Raw genomic sequence first — 22,063 nt, forward strand, 5'->3', positions numbered from 1 at the left:
TAAGGTAGGAGAATCGCTTGAATCCGGGAAGCAGAGGTTGCGGGGAGCCGAGATCACGCCACTACACTCCAGCCTGGGTGACAGAGCAAGACTCCATCTAAAAAAAGAAGAAGAAGAAGAAAAAATCCCTAGTTTGCGAGAGAAAGGACACCCACAGTGACATGTGTTACAAATGCTAGAGGTCCCATCTCTGCAGGGTGGCGCCTGCCTCGTGGGGCAGGCTGGGCATTCAGCAGACACTTCTCAAAGCAGGGATGAGAAAGGGCATGTTCTGCCACAGTGAGCTTGGCTGTCAATGGGCTCAATCATGCAACAGATACACTCAATTCACCACCACAACTACATCAATTACTCAGACACCTGCTGCATGTATGTGGGGGGAAGGGGGCAGGAGTAACATGAGCCCAGTCACAGTTGATTAGACAGGGAGTGGCACCTGAGTAGAGCTGGACCGATGAGATTCTTTCCCTTAAGAGACAGAAACACCTGATTAGTTTGGGGTTCAAGAACCAAAAGGTCAGGTAGCCCTTGGGTTAGGGCCACCATTTTATGCTTCAGAGTTACACAAAAATCTGATCTTAGAAAGGAGGAGGCTAACTCCTCCCCAGTCCTGTCTCCCACCCCATAAGGCCAAGCCTCACCTTCTGCTCTTGGATTCCATGTGGGACGCTAGCGAAGGGTTTCCATGCAGCCTGTGAAGCCCAATATAAATACGTAAGCCGATGGATTTAGGCCAGATCTAGGGGTCAACCTAATGACTCTCTTAGGGAAACTATGGAAAGGGCCAAGGACAGACCCTGCGCATGCTAATCTCAGCACACATTTGGCCTCCCAGATGCTGCTGAAACCCAAGAGTCAGGAGATTTGAAACCAAAACAAGCAGCTAGGAGACCAGAATCAGATCCCCAGCTGGCCAAACAGCCTTTGGGCATGTAGCTCTAAATAGCACTGATACATGTAAACACCTGCAACAGTTCCTTCCTCGAGGAAGCCAGACCACAGCAAGTCTCTGTGCCACACTGACTCCTCAAAGCTGGCACAGCCCCCCTGCTGTGATGCTTCCTCGCCAGTTCCTTCACCACCCGCTTTATCTTAGTTCCCGACTCACACAGGACACAAAGTAGGAAAGGCACTTCTTATGTTTGTTGAATAATCACAAGCCAACATGCTCCTCCCTCCCCTGACTTTAAACAGGGCTTCTTAACCTGGGGTCTCTGGGCCCTCCAAGGATCTATGTATAGAATTCAGAGGGCCCTGTTCTCAGATGGGGAAAAAAATGCATCTTTGTTGTTCCTAACCACTAATTGCAACTTAGCATTTCCTTCTATCTAAATGTAGGCGACAAACCCTAATAGTATCAGCAGTTGTAATCACAGATAATCCTCTTATTTCAATTGCAGCAGATAGCTCAAAGTACAGGACTTTGAAATTGCAGCGATGTTGAGGTCTGCTTCCACATTACTGCTGAAGAAGCGCATGTGACTAGGTCACACAATAGTCACATCTGGATAATTATACTTCGCTATAAGTGGTTTTTGTAGTCGTACGTATTTTATTTTATGCATTTAAAACTCTTCGGAGGAGTCTGAAGCCTTCTCTAACTTATCAATAGGGCCATCCGTGGCACAAAGGAGCCCGAGGACCCTGCCTTCCCCTGAGCTCCTGCTGGGACAGGGTGGAGTTGTAAGGGGGCCACTCTCTCTGAAAACATCACTCCAACCTCACCTCCTGCCATGCACAGCTCACAAGGTCATCTGCCCAGGTCTACACGGCACGTTCTTCACAAGGACACATACCAGGCTGGGCATGGTGGCTCACTCCTGTAATCCCAGCACTTTGGAGGCCGAGGCAGGTGGATCACCTGAGATCAGGAGTTCAAGACCTGCCTGACCAACGTGGTGAAATCCTGTCTCTACTAAAAATACAAAAAATTAGCTGGGCATGGTGGCACATGCTTGTAATCCCAGCTACTCCAGAGGCTGAGGCAGGAGAATCGCTTCAACCCAGGAGGCAGAAGTTGCAGTCAGCCGAGATCATGCCATTGCACTCCAGCCTGGGTGACAAGGGCAAAACTCCAACTCAAAAAAAAAAAAAAAAAAAAAAAGATGCATACCATCCACCCTCGGTGCTGGTGCCCAAACTGGCCCCTCTGCTGGGAACGCCCTCTTGCTCTTCTGTGCTGAGGTGATGTCCCCTCTTTCTTCCAAGTCTAGATCCTAAACAGCAGGGCTGTGAACTATGGCACATCCACATGCTGCACGATGGTGCAGACTTAGAAAGTGTTTACAGCTAAACATTTTACGCAGCCTAAGAAACTCTTCAAGGGAAGTGAAGAAAAACCAACATAGGGAACAGCATGATAGCTGTTTTCAGTGGGGGCATGTCCTTGAGTGTGGGCTGCACTTAGTGACTTGCTTCTATGAAAGGAGAATCTTGGGGCCCCCAAAATCACTAAGCTAAAGGGGAAAGTCAAGTTGGAAATTGATCAGGGCAAACCTGCCTATTCTATTCAAAGTCATCCCTCTGCTCCCTGAGATAGACGCATGTTCTGATTGCCTCCTTTGGAAAGGCTAACCAGAAGCTCAAAATGTGCATGCTGTGCACATGTACCCTAAAACTTAAAGTATAATAATAATAAAATAAAAATTTTAAAAAAAGAATGGAACCAAGTGTCTGTCTCTCACCTAACTGTGACCTGGAATTCCCCTCCCTGCTTCTAGTTGTCCCCGTTTCTGGATGGAACCTATGTACGGTTTTTTATTTTTTATTTTTTATTTTTTTTTATTTTTTATTTTTTTTATTTTTTGAGACGGAGTCTCACTCTGTCGCCCGGGCTGGAGCTGGAGTGCAGTGGTGCAATCTTGGCTCACTGCAGGCTCCGCTTCCCGGGTTCACACCATTCTCCTGCCTCAGCTGGGACTACAGGCATCTGCCACCATGCCCGGCTAATTTTTTTGTATTTTTCGTAGAGACGGGGTTTCACCATGTTAGCCAGGATGGTCTCTATCTCCTGACCTCGTGATCCACCTGCCTCGACCTCCCAAAGTGCTGGGATTACAGGCGTGAGCCACCGCGCCCGGCTGTATGGTTCTTACATGTATGGATTGCGGTCTCATGTCTTCCGAAAATGTATAAAACCAAACTGTGCCCCGATCACCTTGGGCACAGGTCGTCAGGACCTCCTGAGGCTGTCACAGGCGCCTGTCCTCAGCCTTGGCAAAATAAACTTTCTAAATTAACAGAGACCTGTCTCAAATTTTGGGGGTTCACACTTCCAAAGAATGAATATGGAAAAGTGGAAAGGGTAACCTGACGATAGAGAAATCTGGCAAACACTACCCCAGCCACGCCATCACCATTAATCCCATCAGTGATAAACCACAGTGATAGCGTGTGGCCTGGATATGATGTGAGAAGCAGGACAAATCACCTCTGTGGGTTTCCCCGAAAAACCCACAGCCCCAAGTTGTACTGTGAGAAAAACTACTTACAAACCTCAGTGGGGAGACTTGCGACAGAATGCCTGACTAGTGCTTCTCAACGCTGTCAAAGAAAAAGGAAAATCTGGTCGGTCGCGGTGGCTCACACCTGTAATCCAAGCACTTTGGGAGGCCAAGGCAGGTGGATTACCTGAGCTCAGAAGTTGGAGACCAGCCTGGACAACACAGTGAAAACCCGTCTCTACTAAAATACAAAAAAATTAGCTGGGCGTGGCAGCCTGCGCCTGTAATCCCAGTTACTTGGGAGGGTGAGGTAGGAGAATTGCTTGAACTTGGAAGGCAGAGGTTGCAGTGAGCCGAGATCACACCACTGCACTCCAGCCTGGGCGACAGAGCAAGACTCCATCTCAAGTAAAAATAAATAAATAAATAAATAAAATAAAATCTGAGAAACTGTTACAAGCCAGAGGAAGCTGAGACATGATGACAAAATGTAATGGGGTGTCCCAGATGGGATCCTGGACAGAGAGAGGACATTAGGGGAACCCCAGTGAATTCTCAATATGGTCCAGGGCTTAGTTAACAGCAACGTCCAACTGATCTCCCGGTTGTGACAAGTATGCAGTAACGTCAGATATTAGTGACAGGGGTCACTAAGTACAGGCTATATGGCAACTCTCTGTATTGTTTGCAACTGTCTGTACATTTTAAACTAATCTTAGTTTAAATAAGAGGTTACACTAAAATCTCTTTTTTTAAATGTAGAGTAGAAAACAAGCATTACAATGGTTGTCATTGGGCATGAGAAAAGGAATGATCTTTCCACATACAGTTGTTTGTAATCCAAACAAAATGTAGCCTGGGTACGGTGACTCATGCCTGTAATCCCAGCACTCTGGGAGGCCTAGGTGGACGGATCACTTGAGGTCAGGAGTTCGAGACCAGCCTGACCATGGCAAAAACCCCATCTCTACTAAAAATAAAAATAAAAATAAATTATCTGGGCATGGTGGCGCATGCCTGTAATCCCAGCTACTCAGCAGGCTAAGGCACGAGAACTGCTTGAACCTGGGAGGTGGAGGTTGCAATTAGCGAAGATTGTGCCACTGCACTTGAGCCTGGGTGACAAAGTGAGACTACGTTTCAAAAAATAAAAATAAATATTAAAAATAAAAAAGCTGTTTTCCTCGAATTATAGGTTGAAAAGTTTTTTATCCTCATCACTGTGCTGCCCAAGCTACTGGGCAATTGAAATGCAGCTGGTCTGAATGCGTTGCGAGTGTGAAACACACTGGAGTTCCTAGAATGAAAAAAGCATGCAAAATACCAGGTCAATAGTTTTTATAGAAGTGGTAATATTTTAGACGTCTTGAGATAAATGAAATGTATTATTAAAATTAATTTCATCTGTTTCTTTCCACTTTTGAAAATGTGGCCACCGGGAAATTAGAATTAACATATGAGCTGACTTAAATTTCTGCTGGATGTGATGCTCCGAGGAAAGAATTCCAGAGATGAGGGGCTGGGGTCCCCTAGGTGTCAAGGACGGGCAACCCCCCAGTGAAACAGCCATCCCTGCACTGCAATGTTTCACACACACAATCTCTCAGGGACAGAAAAAAGACACAAGCCGCTGCAAAGTTACAAATTTATTGGTCTGGAAATAAATACAAATATCTCATTAAGAAATTCCTCTGGAAAGACTTGTGCACAATAGTTTCCCATCCGTACTCAGCCTCTCTTGCCCCGATCCCCGACTTTTCTACTCAAGGCCAGGGAAGGCCTCCAAGGTGATGGGCGGCAGGTAACGAGTCACTGCCTCTCACGCCACCTGGAAGGCTGGACTACTTCCTCCTCCCAACTGCGGGGTCCCAGAAATCCTCGGGTCCCAGTGGCTGACTTACAACATTCAATTCACTCCGACCAAACTTCCTATGAGAAAATCCACGGTGAGCCAAAATGAAAAGTACAAGGCAGTAGTACAGGAACCTGGCAGCCGCACTGGCCACCCAGAAACGTCAGTGGTGCTGCCCCATTCGGCGAAAGGTTAGGGAGCAGGAAAAGAGGAAGCAGGAGAGGGAAGGAAAGTCCCATGGAATACGTATTCCAGAATCCTTACATTTTCTCAGCCACCGCTCCCCACGTGAGTTCCCACCCCCACCCCGACAAGAGCAAAGAGTTCTGAGGATCCAAGAACGTGACCGGGTCAGACAGGTTCAGCTACTGAGTTCACGTTCCAGCCCAGCTGTCGAAGATTGAAAACTGGATTTAAGCCAATCACACAAAATTCCTGGAACCAAGCTGGGATCCACAGAAATCACAACTGCACTGGATCTCAACACAACCATAAGGAATCCCTTACATCGAGTAACCCCAATTCCGCCCCACCCCAGTGCTCCTACCCCGGCCCCTGCAAGGACACTCATCACAGCCAGGGCAGCTGTGGAATGTTGCCCTCCATTCTAAGGAATGCAAAACGAATCTAAATGATCTTCTCCCTGAACAAGAATAATCACTGGCTCATGTATCAGGGGTGGGAGGTTGGGGCTGTGGAGGAGAGGCAGAAAGCAGAACTAAAGCCTTCAAAAACCATGATGCCCAACGTTTGCTGAAATATTTTTGTCTGTAAAGCCAGATTTTGTTGCCTGCTTTGGAGCACATTAAGAGGATGCTAGAAAAATCAAGCTTGTTTGCTTCTGCATTCAAAGCTTTCTAGACGCACCAACTTTAAAAATCGGTTTCTTCAAGTTAACTACACAGATTTGTTGTTCCAAATGCCTCTAGCCTCGACATAAATCCCACCTTTTCCCCTTTCCTGTTCTGCCTGTTTAAAAGAGGTGCCTGCATGTCACTATTACCCCCCTCCCCAAATGAGAAAAGGATTTTGTTTGCGGAAACTGGATCAGCTTCTCCTCAGTTAAAGAGGAAACGGGAAGTGGGCGGCTGGCCTTCTGACCAGGCACCCGTTTGAACCAGGATGCTCAGGGCAGCCTAGGCTTGGCTTTGTGAAGTGTGTGCTGCTACACGTCTTGTTTTTGGCAGTTTGGTGTCTCTGAGGGAGGGGAGGAGAGTGGCAACAGGCCACTAGTTAATGGAAGAGGATGCGATGCGGAGATGCTTGTTTCCTTCCTTTGGTCCACCGCCACCCCGCCTTTGGAGAGGGCACCCACGTAATAGACCCCATTTGTCTCCACCAGAGCTCACTCTTACAAAATAAGCTTTGGATTAATACCGAGTTAGGCGCAGTGTGGCAGGCAGGGGGCGAAAAGGGGCTGGGGAGGAGGGGGCCACTACAGAGATCAGAGTCCGGGGGCGGCAGCTGGGCAGGCCGCCTAGCAGGAGACCTCCATGGACTTGGGCCCGGCGTTGTTCCCAGCAGCACCCGAGTTGGGGGTGATGTCCAGGTGGGCCCCCTCGCTGGTGTGGGAGCGGCTGCGGGTGCCCTCGCTGGTGTGGGAGCGGCTTCGGGTGCCCTCGCTGGTGTGGGAGCGGCTGCGGGTGCCATCCAGAGAAGTGACGCTGGAACCAGAGGCTGTGCGGGACCGCATCAGGCGGGTCATGCTAGCCGAGGGCACTAGGGGAACAAGAGACAGCCGGTTAGAGGGCAGGAGACTGCCAGGTGAGGAGCCAGGCATGCCCGTCCACCAGCCACATGCTCTTCTGCGTGCCAGCCCCAGAGAAGACTTGATCCCTGCAGCCATCCAGCTGCTGGTCCCCCGTCCTCTCCATGTCCACTCGGAGAGAGAGATGGCAAGGCCCAGATGCGGGAAGGAACTGCCGCAATCACACCATGAGTGACTTGAACCCAGATCTGGGTCTGAACCCCAATTCTGCCACCTCTTAAAAGCTGTGTAATTTTGAGAGTGTCCCCCTGAGCCTCCCTGTTCCCATCTGTAAAGCAAGTATGTTAAATACTGACCCCTGGTATCAGCACCTGTGTGTATGCCCATGACCCCATGCTGTCCATGATCACTGGAGCAGGGAGGACACCTGGGGTCAGTGGCCCTGCACATCACAGGTGGGGAAAGGGAGAGGGGCCACACGGCAAGTTCCTGGCATGGCTATTCGTTGTCATCTCTCCCAAAGAAGCCTGTCAGCCCAGGTGCTAACAAGGGCGCTGTCTATTCTTTGGGATCTTCTCTAAGACCTCAAATGCTCTTGCACATGGCACGTGCAAGTGGCACATGCTGATGGGGTAGCACGTGCTGATGGGGTGGAATGAGGAGGAACAATCCTGCCCACCTGTACCGGATGGGACAGTGTCCCAGAAGATTCACACCTACCTGAAACTTCAGAAGGGAACCTTATTTGGAAATAGGGTCTTTGCATATGTAATTAGTTAAGGATCTTGAGATGAAATCATCCTGGGTTGAGAGGGAACCCTAAACCCAATGACTGTGATGTCCTTATAGAAACAGCACACAGGGATATGCAGGGGAGAAGTCCACGCAAAGACAGAGGCCGAGATTGGAGTGATGCAGCCACAAGCCACGTAAAGCCAAGGATTGCTGGGGCCACCAGAAGCCAGGAAGAGGCATGAAGGTTCTTCCACAGCAGCGTTGGAGGGAGCAAGGCCCTGCCCACACCTTGATTTTGGACTTTAGGCCTCCTGAACTTTGAGAGAATGGATTTCTATTGTTTTCAGCCACCCAGTTTGTGGAGATTTGTTACGGCAGCTTTAGGAAACTAGTACTCCACCCAACTGAAGCATCATGGCTAGGAGGCCACACTGAGTCAGACATCAGAAACAGGGGCAGTTGATCCACACCAAGCATGCAGGGCTTATGTTATCTCCTTGATAGGCACAGGGAGGGGCTTTTGATGGCAGGCACTCCCAAATAGAATTAATCCTTGCTGAATTGTCTTAAAGAGCTAGTTTTGAATTCAGAAAGAATTGGGGTCAATGCCACATCTGCAGCTCACATATTTCTCTGAGCCCCTACTTCTCACCCACAAATCTGGGATGTCTACTGAGCAGGATGAGAAGCGTACAGTGAGCACTGATGTCAGGTGTGCAAAGGGTTCATCAAGCCAGCACCCCGTGGTGTGCAGAAGGCCAGTGACCAGTTCCTTTCCTTCTCTTTGGCTGATGCCTTTGAGACCATAGCTCTTCCTGTTATTTTCCCCCCAAGACCTGCAGGAGGCTTCGGCTTTCTGGTAATAGAAGCCGATTTGGGGAGAAAGATGAGGTCTAGCATTCACTTCCTTTCTCTCCAGAACACACTCTCAAAGCAGAAATCCAAACCCTGGCGGGACCAAGACAAATGGGAGCCACAATTCACACCGTGCAGGGTAAAGCAGGGCTGCCCGCGGCTGTCTCCATGGCTGTCTCCAATGACAGCCTTTGCCTGCAACTTCAGTCGGGGAAAGCAGGCTAGAAAGGCAGGAGGCCCACTAGCAGATAGCTTCTGTTGGAAGAGGGCACCTGGGGATGTGGATCCTGCCTGAGCCTGAGGCATGGAAATCAAACCTGCCAGCCTTGCCTTGCTAGAGCTAATCATGGCTAAGGTCAATGCTAGGACTGCAGTCAGCTTACCAAGCATACTCTTACTATACATGGGCAAACAGTTTAAGGAAATGATAAATGGGATCAGAAGTTCAATAACTTCCTAGTAAGGAAGGACACACGAATTATAGTTCCAAACAGTAGGGTCAGAAGGACCATGGCTGACAAGCCAACAGCACTGAGTGTGGCTGCTGTTCAGCCGAGTTACAACTCGCCAGGGTCTGTCCTAGTCCTGGGACAGCACTTCTGGAAAAAAGGCTGTATGTGTCTAACAAACTATAACTGCAAAATAAGAACGAGTGATTTCCTGAATGATGCTTCCAATGTATCCTCCACTTCCCAAAGCTCATGACTTGACTATGGCATGCTCCACCCTGAACATAAGCAACTTTGTGAGCCACTTCCACAGAGCTTCACAGTCTTCAAAGAATTTCCACAGATCCGCCCTCTGCTCCCTGCTTACAACCCCGAAGCCTCAGCTTCATCATTGATAAGATGGGCTAAGAATATGTCAAAGGAGTACTGTGATGGTTCAGTGAGATAAAATAATGTGTTAGTAATCTTTCATCAACGTCGACACCATCTTCATCATCACTGTAGCTGGTGGTCTCTTAAAACTTGTGATCAAAATTTTTAAAAACGTTATTGTTTCACTGTTGGTCATTGTCTTGGTGCTTAAAGGGACAGTCTTCATCTAAACCCCCCAAAATCCCTGGTGTGAAACAACTTCTGTTCAACAAAGGAGGAAAAATGAGCCTCACTGATACATGAGAGGCTAGATCCTCCAGGCTGCCACATGCCCTCCACACACCTAACTCTTTCCTCCCAGAAAGCTGAAGCTGGCCAGGGGGACACAGAATTGCTCATCCAAACCTGGCTCAGGACAGAGCACTTCCAATTCCGACACATGCCCCGACCCACTGCACACGGGGAATGCCATACTCACTGTATCCCATGCCCTGCACGAAGTACTTGAAGGCCTCAGCGAGCTTGGCCGGCTGCGAGAGACAAGGAGAGAAAATGCAGTCAGTTGCTGGGGAACCAGATCACCCGAGGCCATGGGGGGCTGTGCCTGTGGTCACCTTCATTTGAGAGTTTGGCTCAAGACAAAAGCCATCACGTGTTGACAGGACAAAACACAAAAGTAAAAGGAAGAGTATGGGACAATGATGGGAAATTCACCCCACAGCTGTGGAACTTGGACAAGTTACATGACCTGTCTGAGCCAGTTTCCTCACCTGTAATACAGGGCAGAGTATCACAGCTATTTCTGTGTGTTTCTGGGGAGATTACCATCCACAAAGGGACATGTCTAACCCAGCAAGTGGAACATAACTGCATCGGCATCATGAGCCACTCCCAATGCAAGGGGCTTTGCTGCGTTCATTCATTTACTCCTGACAACCCCTCACGAGGTCAGTGCTACCTTAGATACATTTCACAGCTGAACAGATTTGGACAGCTAAATCCACTCAGGGTCCCACAACAAGTAAGTGGTGGGTCCTGTACATTAACCCAGGGCTCTCCAAACCTAAAACACTTGTTCTTGAGGCAAGTCACTGTCAGCCTCAATAGCAGGCTGGCTGAAAGAAGGGATGATGGATAGATGGATGGGTGGAAAGAAAAGGATGGATGGAAAGAAGGAAGGAAAAAAGAAAGAAAGGAAGACAAGGAAGGAAGGAAGGAAAGATGGATTAAAAAAAGAATTGATGGACAAAAGGAAGAAAAAAGAGAAATATGAACAAAAGAAGGACAAATAAAGGAAGAAAGGATATGAAGAAGAATGAACGGATGATGGTTGGATGGTTCGTTGGATGGGTAAACAAACCAATTAATTAACAACTAACTGGGCTACTTTCAGTGAAATGCGTATGGAATGCTGAGACCACATCCAGTTCTACCAGTTCTCTCAGTTCATTTAATGTAAACTTGGAGGTGAATGCTCAAATATCAAGGGCATACGTGCAAGGCGTATCTGTTCTTCAGTTAATCCCAACTGTTCTATCCAGTGCCCTGGGTCCTATTCTCCTGAGGCAGTGAGAGGGCACTGGTAGAGGCTGGGCTGACCCCCCTCCCTGCTCTCCACTAACTCCTGCCAGGGTTCCACAAAGAGCCAAATGACATTGAAAAGAGCGGCTATGCTCAAATTGCCCTCTGGAATTTGTGTGACAGTGGAAGAAAGAGACAAGAGAAGCAGGTCAGGGCTGCAGGGAACAGGGACGCCTGTGTTCGAGATGGTGGAGAGAACCAAGAATACAGGCTTGGGAATGAGAACACTTGGGCCCAATTTTAGCTCCAGTAATCATGGGCAATCTCTCTCAACTTTTGGCCTCAGTTTCCTCTTCTGTGACACTGGGATAAAATGCTTGCTCTTCCCACCTCTGAGGGCTATTGCAAGGACCTAATTTAATCAAGGATGGGAAAACCCTGTGTAAACATACACCCAACCTGCAAGGGCATGAGGACGACAGTGTCACACAGGAATTGCTCCCCCCTGTGCTGGTGTCCTCGAAGCCTGTGCTCGTTGCACTCCTCTGAAGCTCTGAAAATTCTTTTCATTATGACCAGGGTTACATCTGTTCTCATTTTAAGTAGAGAAAGAAAAAAAGGAGGAAGAAAGGAGGCAGGGCAGGTTTTGGATAAAAAAGATGACAAAAAACTCTATTTCATTTTAAGATGGAACACAAAACTGTCAGGATATAAAATTATAAGACAACAAATTAAAAGTTTACTTGTTAGGTTGGTGAGATTCTTTATAGGAGGGGAAATTGAAGGGATCAGTTACGTAGCAAACACATTACGTTGATCAATGTGTTTATTTGTACATGTGCACACACATTTACACATGCACACACACAGACGTGTACAAATGCACACACACAGACGTGTACACATGCACACACACAAACATGCATGCACACACACACAATTTAGCTTAATCTCCTCCATGTCCCTCTGCTCTGGGCTGGAGCTCCTTGCGGCCCTTCACTCCAGCAGAAGCCCGTGGTCTTTGGGGCAGACATACCCAGATTCTGACCCATGATGACCAAGGTGTGTCTACTTGGCAAATCCCCCAACCTCTGTGAACCGCAGTATCACCTACTCCACAGGGGTTGGTTCCTAGGGAATCAGAGTCCTCCTATATAGCACCTTTTCCCAACAGTCCACAAACTGTCATCCGATGTCACAGCAAGGTAATGAGGGAACAGGTGTCACAGAGGCACATGCACTCCACCCAGGGGGAAGCGACAGCTGTATAATGCAAAAGCCAATGTGGCACTCACCTGGGAGATCTGCGGGAGGCCGCCACAGTCCGCCATCTAGGAGAGAGGGAAGCTCGTTAGTGCCAACCACCACAGCCAAGGCCCTCTGCGCTCTGAGTTTTTTCCGAAAGGATGCCCATCCGCCCGCTGCCCTGCCCTGCCTTGTCCTGCCTTACAAAGGAGGAACAGGGTGGACCGTGGGTAGGGAACACTCCAGCCCCACCAGCCAAGGCTGCTGGTGTCTCCGTGGCAACCATCACTTGCAGCTTGCTACGTGCCAGGCACTACGCTAGGCCCTACAGATAATTTCACTCCATTCCCCAAGAACCATGGAAGGTACAGCTGTCCCATTTTACAGGCAGAAACTGGGCCAGGAAGAGCTTGAGGGACTCGCAAGGTTCCAGGCCAGGATCTCTCCGACCCGAAAGGGTTTGATAAGCAAGACCCTCTTCATATATTCCCTTGAAAGGTTCCCTCAAAAGGAAGTGGTTGAATTTGGGTCTTCAGGCCGGATTCAGCTCCTGACCGGTACCCTTCCTAAATGGTGGACCTTCGAAGTCCCTGTGAAATCACCGAACCGCAAGAGGCCATTGCAGGCTGTGAGACTGTGCAGCCAGCCTGGAAATGGGCAGGGCTGACAGCAAGGGAGCAGGCGGAGGCTGCGGGGAGGGTGGCCTGGGGTGAAATGGGGCTGGAGGAGTTCGTGGGAGTGGTGAGGCTGTGGGCATCCTACAGCCCAGGGCGCCTCAAGTCTGGACCCCCAACACTAGCCACAAAGCGACACTGACCTGGGGCAGCCCTCAGCTCAACCAGCACGCAGGGAGCAGGATGCCCGAATTTTTCCTCCAGGCGGGGCACTCAGCACATTAGACTGGCGCTGTGGAAGTCTCCAGAATGAGGCCTAAGTGAGTTCTGTTTCCGGATCTACCATCAAATCGGCCACCCCACCTCAGTCAGGCCACCTACCCTTCGCTGTAGGTTGTGGTTGAATTGTGTCCCCAAAATAGACATACTGAAGTCCTAACCCCAGTACCTATCACTGCGGCTATACTTGGAAATAGGGTCTTTGCAGGTAAAATCAAGTTAAGATGAGGTCATGTCGCATTAGAGCGGGCCCTAAATCTAACGGCTGCTGTTATTAAAAGAAGAAGGAAATCTGGACATAGACGCAGAGATACAATCGGGAGAGCGCTGAGTGAGGATGGAGGCAGAGACTGGAGTGATGTGTCTACTAGCTAAGGTGAACCAAGTGTGGCCAGCAGCCACCAGAAGCTGGAAGAGGCAGGCAGCATTCTCCCCTAGCACCTTCAGAGGGAGCACGGCCCTGCCCACACCTTGATTTTGGACTTTTAGCTTCCAGAACTAAAAGGGAATAAATATCTGTTGCTTTAAGCCACCCATTTTGTGATACTTGTGACAACCGCCCTCAAAGTACGGCATTATGCAAGCTTGACGCCCAGCAGCTTCTAATCTTGCAATTTCCTTTTGAGGGAATCTTGAAAGAAAATCTACGTAAGGAGCCCAATACAGGAAAACAGGCTCCCACTCAATAAGTATCGGACACCCCCTACATGCCTTCCAAAGGCATTCTACTTCTATGGGGGAAGTTGAGGGCACGGTGACCTACAGATGCCACCTCTTTGTCCTTCCCCCAGTGCGAGGGAGCCGCCTCATCTCCACCCAGGTCCCGCCTGGTCATCTGCCCCTGCAGGGGTGCACCCCAGCTGAGAGGCCCCTCTGAAAGGTTCCCACTCTTGGGCTGCATCTCCGGACGAGGCCGCCACAAACAGCCAGTGGTTTGCATTGTGCAATCAGTCATAACTGGCAAGGGACTGGCGGAGGTTGCTACAGACCCTCAAATCCAGCTGCGAGTGAGCTGGCTCACCATGTGCTCAGATGAACTTGCTAGAGAAAGTCCTGACCTTCCCCGGCCGTGGGACACGTCTCTTCTTATTGTGACAAGCAGAGAGCCCCTCTTGGAGGAATGTCCTGGCCCCAGCCTATGGAGGGCCCTTGCCAAGCCATCCCTGGTCCCTCTATCCCCAAAGCCCCCAGACCAGCAGCCTATTGATTCCTGCAGTCCCAGAGAAGGATCCCTCATCTTTGCAGCCTCAGATCACCAGTCAGCACCCAATATATGTTCATAAACAGATAGATTAAATCATTAATTCTATCGTTTCTGATCGTGTGCCTTGCCTTTTTCAAGCCTAACTCAATGTTGCAGAAAACGTCTGAGAGTTTCTAAGAAATAACAAACACGAATCCCCACTGTTTTCCCTGTACCTTGAGGAGAGTGGTCTTTGTTGGGTCTAATTTTGAGTTGCACTCCACCTGCACAAGAGGGAGGAAATCTGTTAATTTTCTACATGAAGCCAAAGCCAAAACATCTCCCCCTTCTCCGCCACTCCGCCACCGTCACCAGAAACTCCAGTATTTCTGCTGGCAAAGAAGAAAGTATGTGGAGTTTGGGATTCAGCAGATGTGGCTTGAAATCCCAGCCTTGCCATTACCAGCTGTGACAACTTGGATAAGTGATTTAACTTCTTTGGGCCTCAGTTTCCTCATCAATAAAATGGAGCTAATATCTTTTTTCAAAAGGTTATTATGAAGATTAGCTGAAATGTAAACAGTACTGTAGAAATATCTGCTAAATAAATATCCTTGTTTAACCAGCAGCTGCCAGAGATTCTACAGGTTTAATATTCCCAGATCTAACAACTATTCTTCATGTAAAATCACACTGGTTTCTCTCTTCATTTTGTCAGTGAACCTCTTGAAAGGGGCATCTGGAATTGGGCAGAATACCCACATGTAACCCAGGATGTTCAAAATGCTTAAAGTAAAACTATCACCTCCCTTGATTTGAACAGTGTATTCTATTGATGTATCCCATGATTATCTCCAGTCAGTCAGCCCGTAAGAAACTCATGGTTCACTAAGGCATGCCAGGTATTTACTACATGAACATTTGCAAATGTCACTCTGCAGATCACTGCAAAAGGCATGGCAGTACTGCAGGACTCTGATCCATAGCCCCTAAGTCTTCCATCTCCCCAGCTGTGGGGTTGTCTGAAAGGCAGATTCCTCTCTTTGCTGCCACAAAGTTGCAGGTGGGAGTTAAAGGGTGAAAGGAGTCAGGAAGCTTTGCTAAGCCCTGCCTCCCAGTGCCTCTCTCCCCTGCCAGCTCATCAGGCACCAGTCAGTTTGGAGAGATCCAGCTGCTTCCCAAATAAGAGGCGAGTCTCTTGGCCAGGAAGCCAAGTGGCAAACACGCCCATATAAACAAGCCGATGGGACACAGATTGGCGGGTGAGGGGACCTGGGAGAGGAGACACTGCCAAGCAACCAGGGCTGGCAGCCACCAGGGAAAGAGAATGAGTGGCTGGGCCCTCTGCCCAAAGGCCAATATGGCATTTCAAAAAACATCACCTGCCCTGATGGGGCAGAGGAGAGGAGGGGCAGGCAGGGCCACTTCAACAAAGTCAACCAGACTTTGCCTGTTGAATTAAACACAGAAATCAGCTGTGATTTCTACATACCACGGCATCCACTGCAGGCGAGCTGTCCCCAACCACCAACAGAGCAGGGCACCTGGGGTCAGGGATAGAGCAGAGAATTAGCACAAGGTTCCTTTAAAGATTGTCCCACTCCCAGGCCTGCCAGGCTGGGGCCTGCATTCTACAATGTCATTTTGGTTTCCCCAACACCCTTTGCTCTTTTACTTCATTCTCCTTTGATCTTAGGATAAAATTGGTTACTAGTCATTCACAACTTAGTATGAATTTCAGCCAGGGAATTTCTGTAACTCAGTGCTTTTATTTTAAAGCATCTTCTCCTCAAGGATGGTTAAGCAGGACTTAGCTGGCAATCAAGACCGAAACAAGAACAGCATGAAGGACAAAGGCAATGACGTGCCAGGTTCCCAAGTGTCACACAACGTGGTGCACTCAGCCACAAAAAGACACCATCATTACTGGTGGAAACCCAGTAATGCAGTCCATGACTGCCTTTTCCTCCGAGGTGTATAGAGCACTTTAAGGTTGGGTTCTGTGCCATCCATCCCTAGGCTTCATGGAGCAAAGCCTCACACAGTTATTGATGTAGTAGGTGCTTAATAAACGCTGTCCCAAGTACAATCAACCATCCTTCTCCAAGATCAAAGGCCTAGGTCATGGGGACACCCTAGAAACGGATGCCACCGGCACAGGGAGAAGTCCAAGTCAGGCTGGGTAACGCTCAGTCTCTGGGTGGAATATATCCAGGTCTCACTGACACAATGTCCTGCCACACTCAGAAAGAAGGCCCTGCCAGCAAGGCCACCTTTACAGTGGGCAGCCCCGACTGCAAGTGCTGGGGGAGAGAAAAGCCACTCACTGCAGGGTGACTGTGTGGGTTCCCGGCATTGGTCGCTCAATCTCCAGGTCGCGCCGGCTGCAGGAAACAAATGCATCATTAGCATGAGGATCCCTCCCCTGGAGAAAGCTCCCACTCCCATCCAGCCAAGCCCAGGAGGTCCTGCCAGTGGCCATTCTGGTAAGCTACCCACATCCCCAACTTGAGAGAGGCCCTGTGGCTTTCAGGACTCCACACCCTCTTGGTGTCCACAGACCTGGTTAGAGGGACAGCACGACACATGCATTTCAAGCAGAGCCCCCTCATTTTGTCACAAATATTTGTGGGGCTTTTTTTTTCCAGGAGTAGAAGTCAGATTCTCCACCATAGAGGGTCCCCGCCTTCCCTGTCCCCCTAGTCAGAGCCCCCACCTGACAGAGGGGCCACCTCCCAAATGCTCTCGCAGCCTCTTAGTTTAAGTCCCAGCCTCACCAACTCTGAGTCCTCTATAAAGCACCCAAATGATCTCTTTAAAACTCAGGCCTCATCTTTCCATTCCCTGTCTCAAACCCTGTGGTGGTTTCGAACTGCACTCGTGTGAGGCCCAGTGTGGGTCCAGCCCAGTGCCGACCACCTTTCCTGCACGCAGCCACCCACCCTCTCTGCTATCTTGCAGCTCCCAACATGAGAAGCTCTTTCCCAGCTCACAGCCTGGAGTTAGACAAGCAGGATCCAAATCATGCTCTGCCACTTTCTAGCTGTGTGGCCTTGGGGAGAACACAGGATCTCTTTGCGCCTTTGCTTCCTCAACAGGAAATGACAGTAATTCCAGGACCTTCATAGTGGGATTTGGAGAGGGGTCAGTTAATTACGGTGCTATCTGCACGGGCGAGTTGACAGTGTGGAGTCTGTGGGCTGTGCTGGTCTCCTCTGCGTCTCCAGCGCCCAGCCGAATGCCTGACTCGCTCCAGTTCTCAGAAAGTGTTTACTAAGTGAACCGCACTGCCAGGTTTCGGTTTCTTCAGTCACATCCACAGTGAGGATGTTACCACTGAGATGAGGGCAGGATTGTAAAAGGAGGCAGATACTAAGCTCTGTTACAAATGTTAATTTCAAGAAGTCACGTTATTAACATTTGAGCAGAGATAAACACTATGAGGCTCATTTCTATCTCCTGTTCTGCGAGCGTGGCAGAGCTAGCTCAGCAGGTTGAGCGAGCTCCCTGGAAGATTACAGAGTCTCTGGCTGACACCAATGGCCCTGAGCTGTCTCCTCCCCTAGCTGAGCTCCAGATAAGCACCTAGTGCTGGGTGAGAGGGCCACGCCTTAGGCAAAGGCCATGTTCAGGTCCTCCTTATCCTTGGAATGACAAACTCCCAGAAGCCTGCCTGGATTATCTCCGGCCTCCAGGAGTGCTTTGCTGCTCTCTCACTTAGCTCTTCTTACATTTGGCCTTTCGTGAAGGTCAGCAGCGGGCACACATATTTACTCTCAACCCTCTGAGTGTGCGACTGCGTCCCTCTCACGTCCGCACCCCCAGTGGTCTGGAGTGTTTGTTCAGATCCCTGCAAGACGAGCTGAATGCCAGGAACCAGCTTACAGGCCAGGTGTCCTTCCTGGGGACACCTGTCCTATTAATCTATTTGCTCAAACTCAGAGCCTGCCTCTTCCACTCATTTTATACCCTCCCTCTCACCTGTCCCACATTTCGGATCTACAGAAGACACCTCATAAATAGCAATGATGTGGCTGAACAACATCCCGATACCTGTTGTAGGCATTGATGAACAGGTGCAGGTTGCCGGGGTTCATGTCATTCACAATGTGCTGGCGGTAGGTGTGGACCACTTCCACGTTACTCTGCATTTCTTCCTGCATTTAGAGAGGTGAGAAGATGGTCCTCATCGCACTGTGGCCCTGAGCTGGTCACTACTCTCTCCGTTCTCCAGGTTATTTGGATACAAACTAAAGATAATAATGCCTAATCCACAAGACAGCGACGGACCTAAAAAAAATCCTTTGGGAAAGCAGCACGCCCAACCAGGTGCAGACAGGGGTTTCACTATCCGCTGGGAGCAGAAAAGACCCCCATCCTGGAAAGGCCACACCCCACCCTTCCAAATTCATTACTTTGGGAGTTTCAATTTGAAGTCAGACATCCTGGATCTAGAGCTTAGCTTCATCACTGTCCCTTTCGTAGGCAAATCTTTCAACCTCTCTGAGCCTCAGATCTCTAAAAAAAAAAAAAAAAAAAAAAAAGGAAGAGAGAGAATGTTGCCTACTTCACTAGGTTGTAGGACTTAATGGAGGTTGTGTTCTCACCTCTACTAACAGTAAAAATTGGAGGCAAATGTTAGTAATTGTTTTCCAATGGGAAGAGCTGAAAAGAAGTTTTTCATGCTTGAAAAGCAAAATCAACTCATGCCACAGGAAGTTACTGAAAAGAAGGGCAATTGCAACTCCCACCACGGCCAACCAGAGCCTTGGGGAAGTCGGCCTCAGCCTCCCCGTCTCTGGGTGCTTTTTGAATGTTATTTGCGACAAACAACTTGTTTGCTCTGTTTCTCATTTGTACGAGGGCAGACACTGTAGGTTTCACACAAGGGTCTGATATGACCAGTGGCAACCAGATGAGAAGTTGGAGTTGGGGGTCAAAGAAAGCCAGTGTCAAGCTTGAGCTGCATCAAACAGTCCAGGATCATTTAGGCAGCAAAGAGGTCAACTGGCTACTAAGAGCAAACTCTGGAAAAAATAGTCAGGAATCACGCTGGGATTTCAAATCAAAACCAACTGTAGCGATCTGGGGGCACCCTCAGACACCATGGCCGGACCAACCAGTCTCCAAATAACTTGGGGTATAATCACATCAGATGCTCAACGCTATGTCTGACATCCCTCCTCCAGTGAAACAGAGACAGTGGCTGTGAATTTTTCCCAATTCCCATCAGTTTCAGATTACACACTCAGGACAGGGAAAATGTGTCACACTCTGTGGAATGAATCGTAAAAGGGGAAAGAGGACTCTAGTGGGCTAAACTGTGGCCCTCAAAAGATATGTCCATGTCAAATCTCTTGAACTTGGGAATGCAAACTTGCTGGGAAAAAGGGTTTTTGCAGGTGTAATTAATTAAGGATCTTGATATGAGATAATCCTGGATTACATGAGCCAGGATGAAATCCAATGGAAAGTATCCTTAAAAGAGGAAAGAGAGGTGGAAATAAAACAGACACAGAGGAGAAGACCATGTGAAGACAGAGGCAGAGAGTGGTGTGAGCAGCCACTAGGCAAGGAATGCCGACAGCGACCTAGAGCAGTAAGAAGCAAGGACAAATTTCCCCTGGAGCCTGTGGCGGAGGGGCGGACCTGCCAGCGCTTGACATCGGAGTTCTAGACTCAGAGCTGTAAGAGAATACACTTTTGTTTTCCTTTTTCTCTTTTTTTGAGACAGAGTCTCCCTCTGTCTCACCCAGGCTGCAGTGCATGGCGCGATCTCGGCTCACTGCAGCCTCTGCCTCCCAGGTTCAAGTGATTCTCCTGTCTCAGCCTCCCGAGTAGCTGGGATTACAGGCACGTGCCACCGCATCCGGTTAATTTTGTATTTTCAGTAGAGACGGGGTTTCACCATGTTGGCCAGGCTCGTCTCGAACTCCTGACCTCAGGTGATCCACTCGCCTAAGCCTCCCAAAGTGCTGGGATTATAGGTGTGAGCCACCCTGCTCATCCCACTTTCGTTGTTCTAAGCCATCCTGTTTGTGGTAATTTGTTACAGAAGCCACAGGAAACAAACACAACAGGCAAACCTAGCAGTTGTACTCGCCAACTCCAGAGTGGAGCCTCTGTTCCCCTGGTACACTCGCCAACTCCAGAGTGGGGTCTCTGTTCCCCTCGTACACTCGCCAACTCCAGAGTGGGGCATCTGTTCCCCTCGTACACTCGCCAACTCCAGAGTGAGGCCTCTGTTCCCCTCGTACACTCGCCAACTCCAGAGTGGGGCCTCTGTTCCCCTGGTACACTCGCCAACTCCAGAGTGGGGCCTCTGTTCCCCTGGTACACTCGCCAACTCCAGAGTTGGGCGTCTATTCCCCTGGTACACTCGCCAACTCCAGAGTGGGGCCTCTGTTTCCCTCGTACACTCGCCAACTCCAGAGTGGGGCCTCTGTTCCCCTGGTACACTTGCCAACTCCAGAGTGGGGCCTCTATTCCCCTCGTACACTCGCCAGCTCCAGAGTGGGGCCTCTGTTTCCCTCGTACACTCACCAGCTCCAGAGTGGAGCCTCTATTCCCCTTGTACACTCGCCAACTCCAGAGTGGGGACTCTATTCCCCTCGTACACTCGCCAACTCCAGAGTGGGGCCTCTATTTCCCTCGTACACTCGCCAACTCCAGAGTGGGGCCTCTATTCCCCGGGTACAATCGCCAACTCCAGAGTGGGGCGTCTGTTCCCCTGGTGTACTTGCCAGCTCCAGAGTGGAGGCTGTGTCCCCAGGACTCATGGGAGTGCCAGATGGTCACACATGTTAGCTCAGAAGCAGACAGTGGTATGTAAGCAAAGCAGGTCACTGCAATTTCAGGCAACCAAGGGGTTTTCCAGACCCTGGGCTTGCAACCAAGCCCATGGCATACCCTTCCTGAGGGTAGCTGGCCCCAGCTAGAGACACAAAACCAGTGTCTGGGGCCAGGCAGGCTGGGCTGATAAGATGACTGCTCACTTCTAGCATGCTGTGAGGGGCTTGGCTCAATCCCCTTCAGTGGGGTGACTCTGCAGAAGAGCAGCTCATCTCAGAGCCAGGCAGCAGCACAGGCAGCCGCCATCCTGCTGTGGTGACCAGAATGAAGCCAGATTCATAGGTTCTAATACCGGCCCCACCTCTCCCTGGTTGAGACCCTATGCAAGTCACTCAACCTCTCTGGTCTGTTTCCTCTTCCATAAACTGGGAATGAGAACAGAATTTATCACACAGGTCACAGAGCACCTGGGTGGAATCCTATTCCTATAGTTAACACTTGTGAAGCTCTTAGGACTGAGCCCAGCCCAGCACACAGCTAACTCCACGGACATGTTTGCTACTGACCAGATTTATAACAGCCCAGAACTGGGAACAACTCAAAGGTCTTATCAACAGGTGAATGGAAAAACAAACTGTTGCACATACATAAAATGGAATACTTCTCAGCACTAAAAAGGAATAAACTTTTTTTTTAAGAGACAGGGTCTCTCTGTCACCTAGGCGGAATACAGTGGGCAATCCCAGCTCACTGCTCACTGTAGCCTCAAACTCCTGGGCTCAAGCAATCCTCCTGCCTCAGCCTCCCAAGTAGCTAGGACTATAGGCATGCAGAACCACCATGCCTGGCCAATTTTTAATTTTTCTGCAGAGACAAGGTGTCACTATGTTGCCCAGGCTGGTCTTGAACTCCTGGGCTCAAGCAATCCTCCTGCCATGGCCTCCCAAAGTGCTGGGATTATAGGAATGAGCACTGCACCCAGACTAGGAATAAACTATTGATCCACTCATTAACA

The 22,063-nt window shown here is 49.5% G+C and overlaps 1 protein-coding gene across 3 annotated transcripts in view; it reads right to left on the bottom strand.

Annotated features, from left to right (window-relative positions):
• Positions 1-5,074: 5,074 nt before the first annotated feature.
• The window catches only part of NDRG1 (N-myc downstream regulated 1), a 60,385-nt gene continuing 43,396 nt past the window's right edge, over positions 5,075-22,063 (bottom strand). For all 3 annotated transcript variants that reach the window (XM_003830081.5, XM_024929953.4, XM_003830082.6), the window contains 7 exons: positions 18,310-18,413; positions 16,584-16,640; positions 15,749-15,800; positions 14,493-14,540; positions 12,231-12,266; positions 9,893-9,944; positions 5,075-7,014 (listed from right to left, as the gene is read on the bottom strand). In XM_003830081.5, the coding sequence (XP_003830129.1) occupies positions 6,773-7,014; positions 9,893-9,944; positions 12,231-12,266; positions 14,493-14,540; positions 15,749-15,800; positions 16,584-16,640; positions 18,310-18,413 (591 nt within the window). In that variant the 3' untranslated portion in view covers positions 5,075-6,772. The remainder of the gene's footprint in view (positions 7,015-9,892; positions 9,945-12,230; positions 12,267-14,492; positions 14,541-15,748; positions 15,801-16,583; positions 16,641-18,309; positions 18,414-22,063) is intronic.

Source organism: Pan paniscus, chromosome 7, assembly GCF_029289425.2.
Source record: "Pan paniscus chromosome 7, NHGRI_mPanPan1-v2.0_pri, whole genome shotgun sequence".
Taxonomy (NCBI): domain Eukaryota; kingdom Metazoa; phylum Chordata; class Mammalia; order Primates; family Hominidae; genus Pan; species Pan paniscus.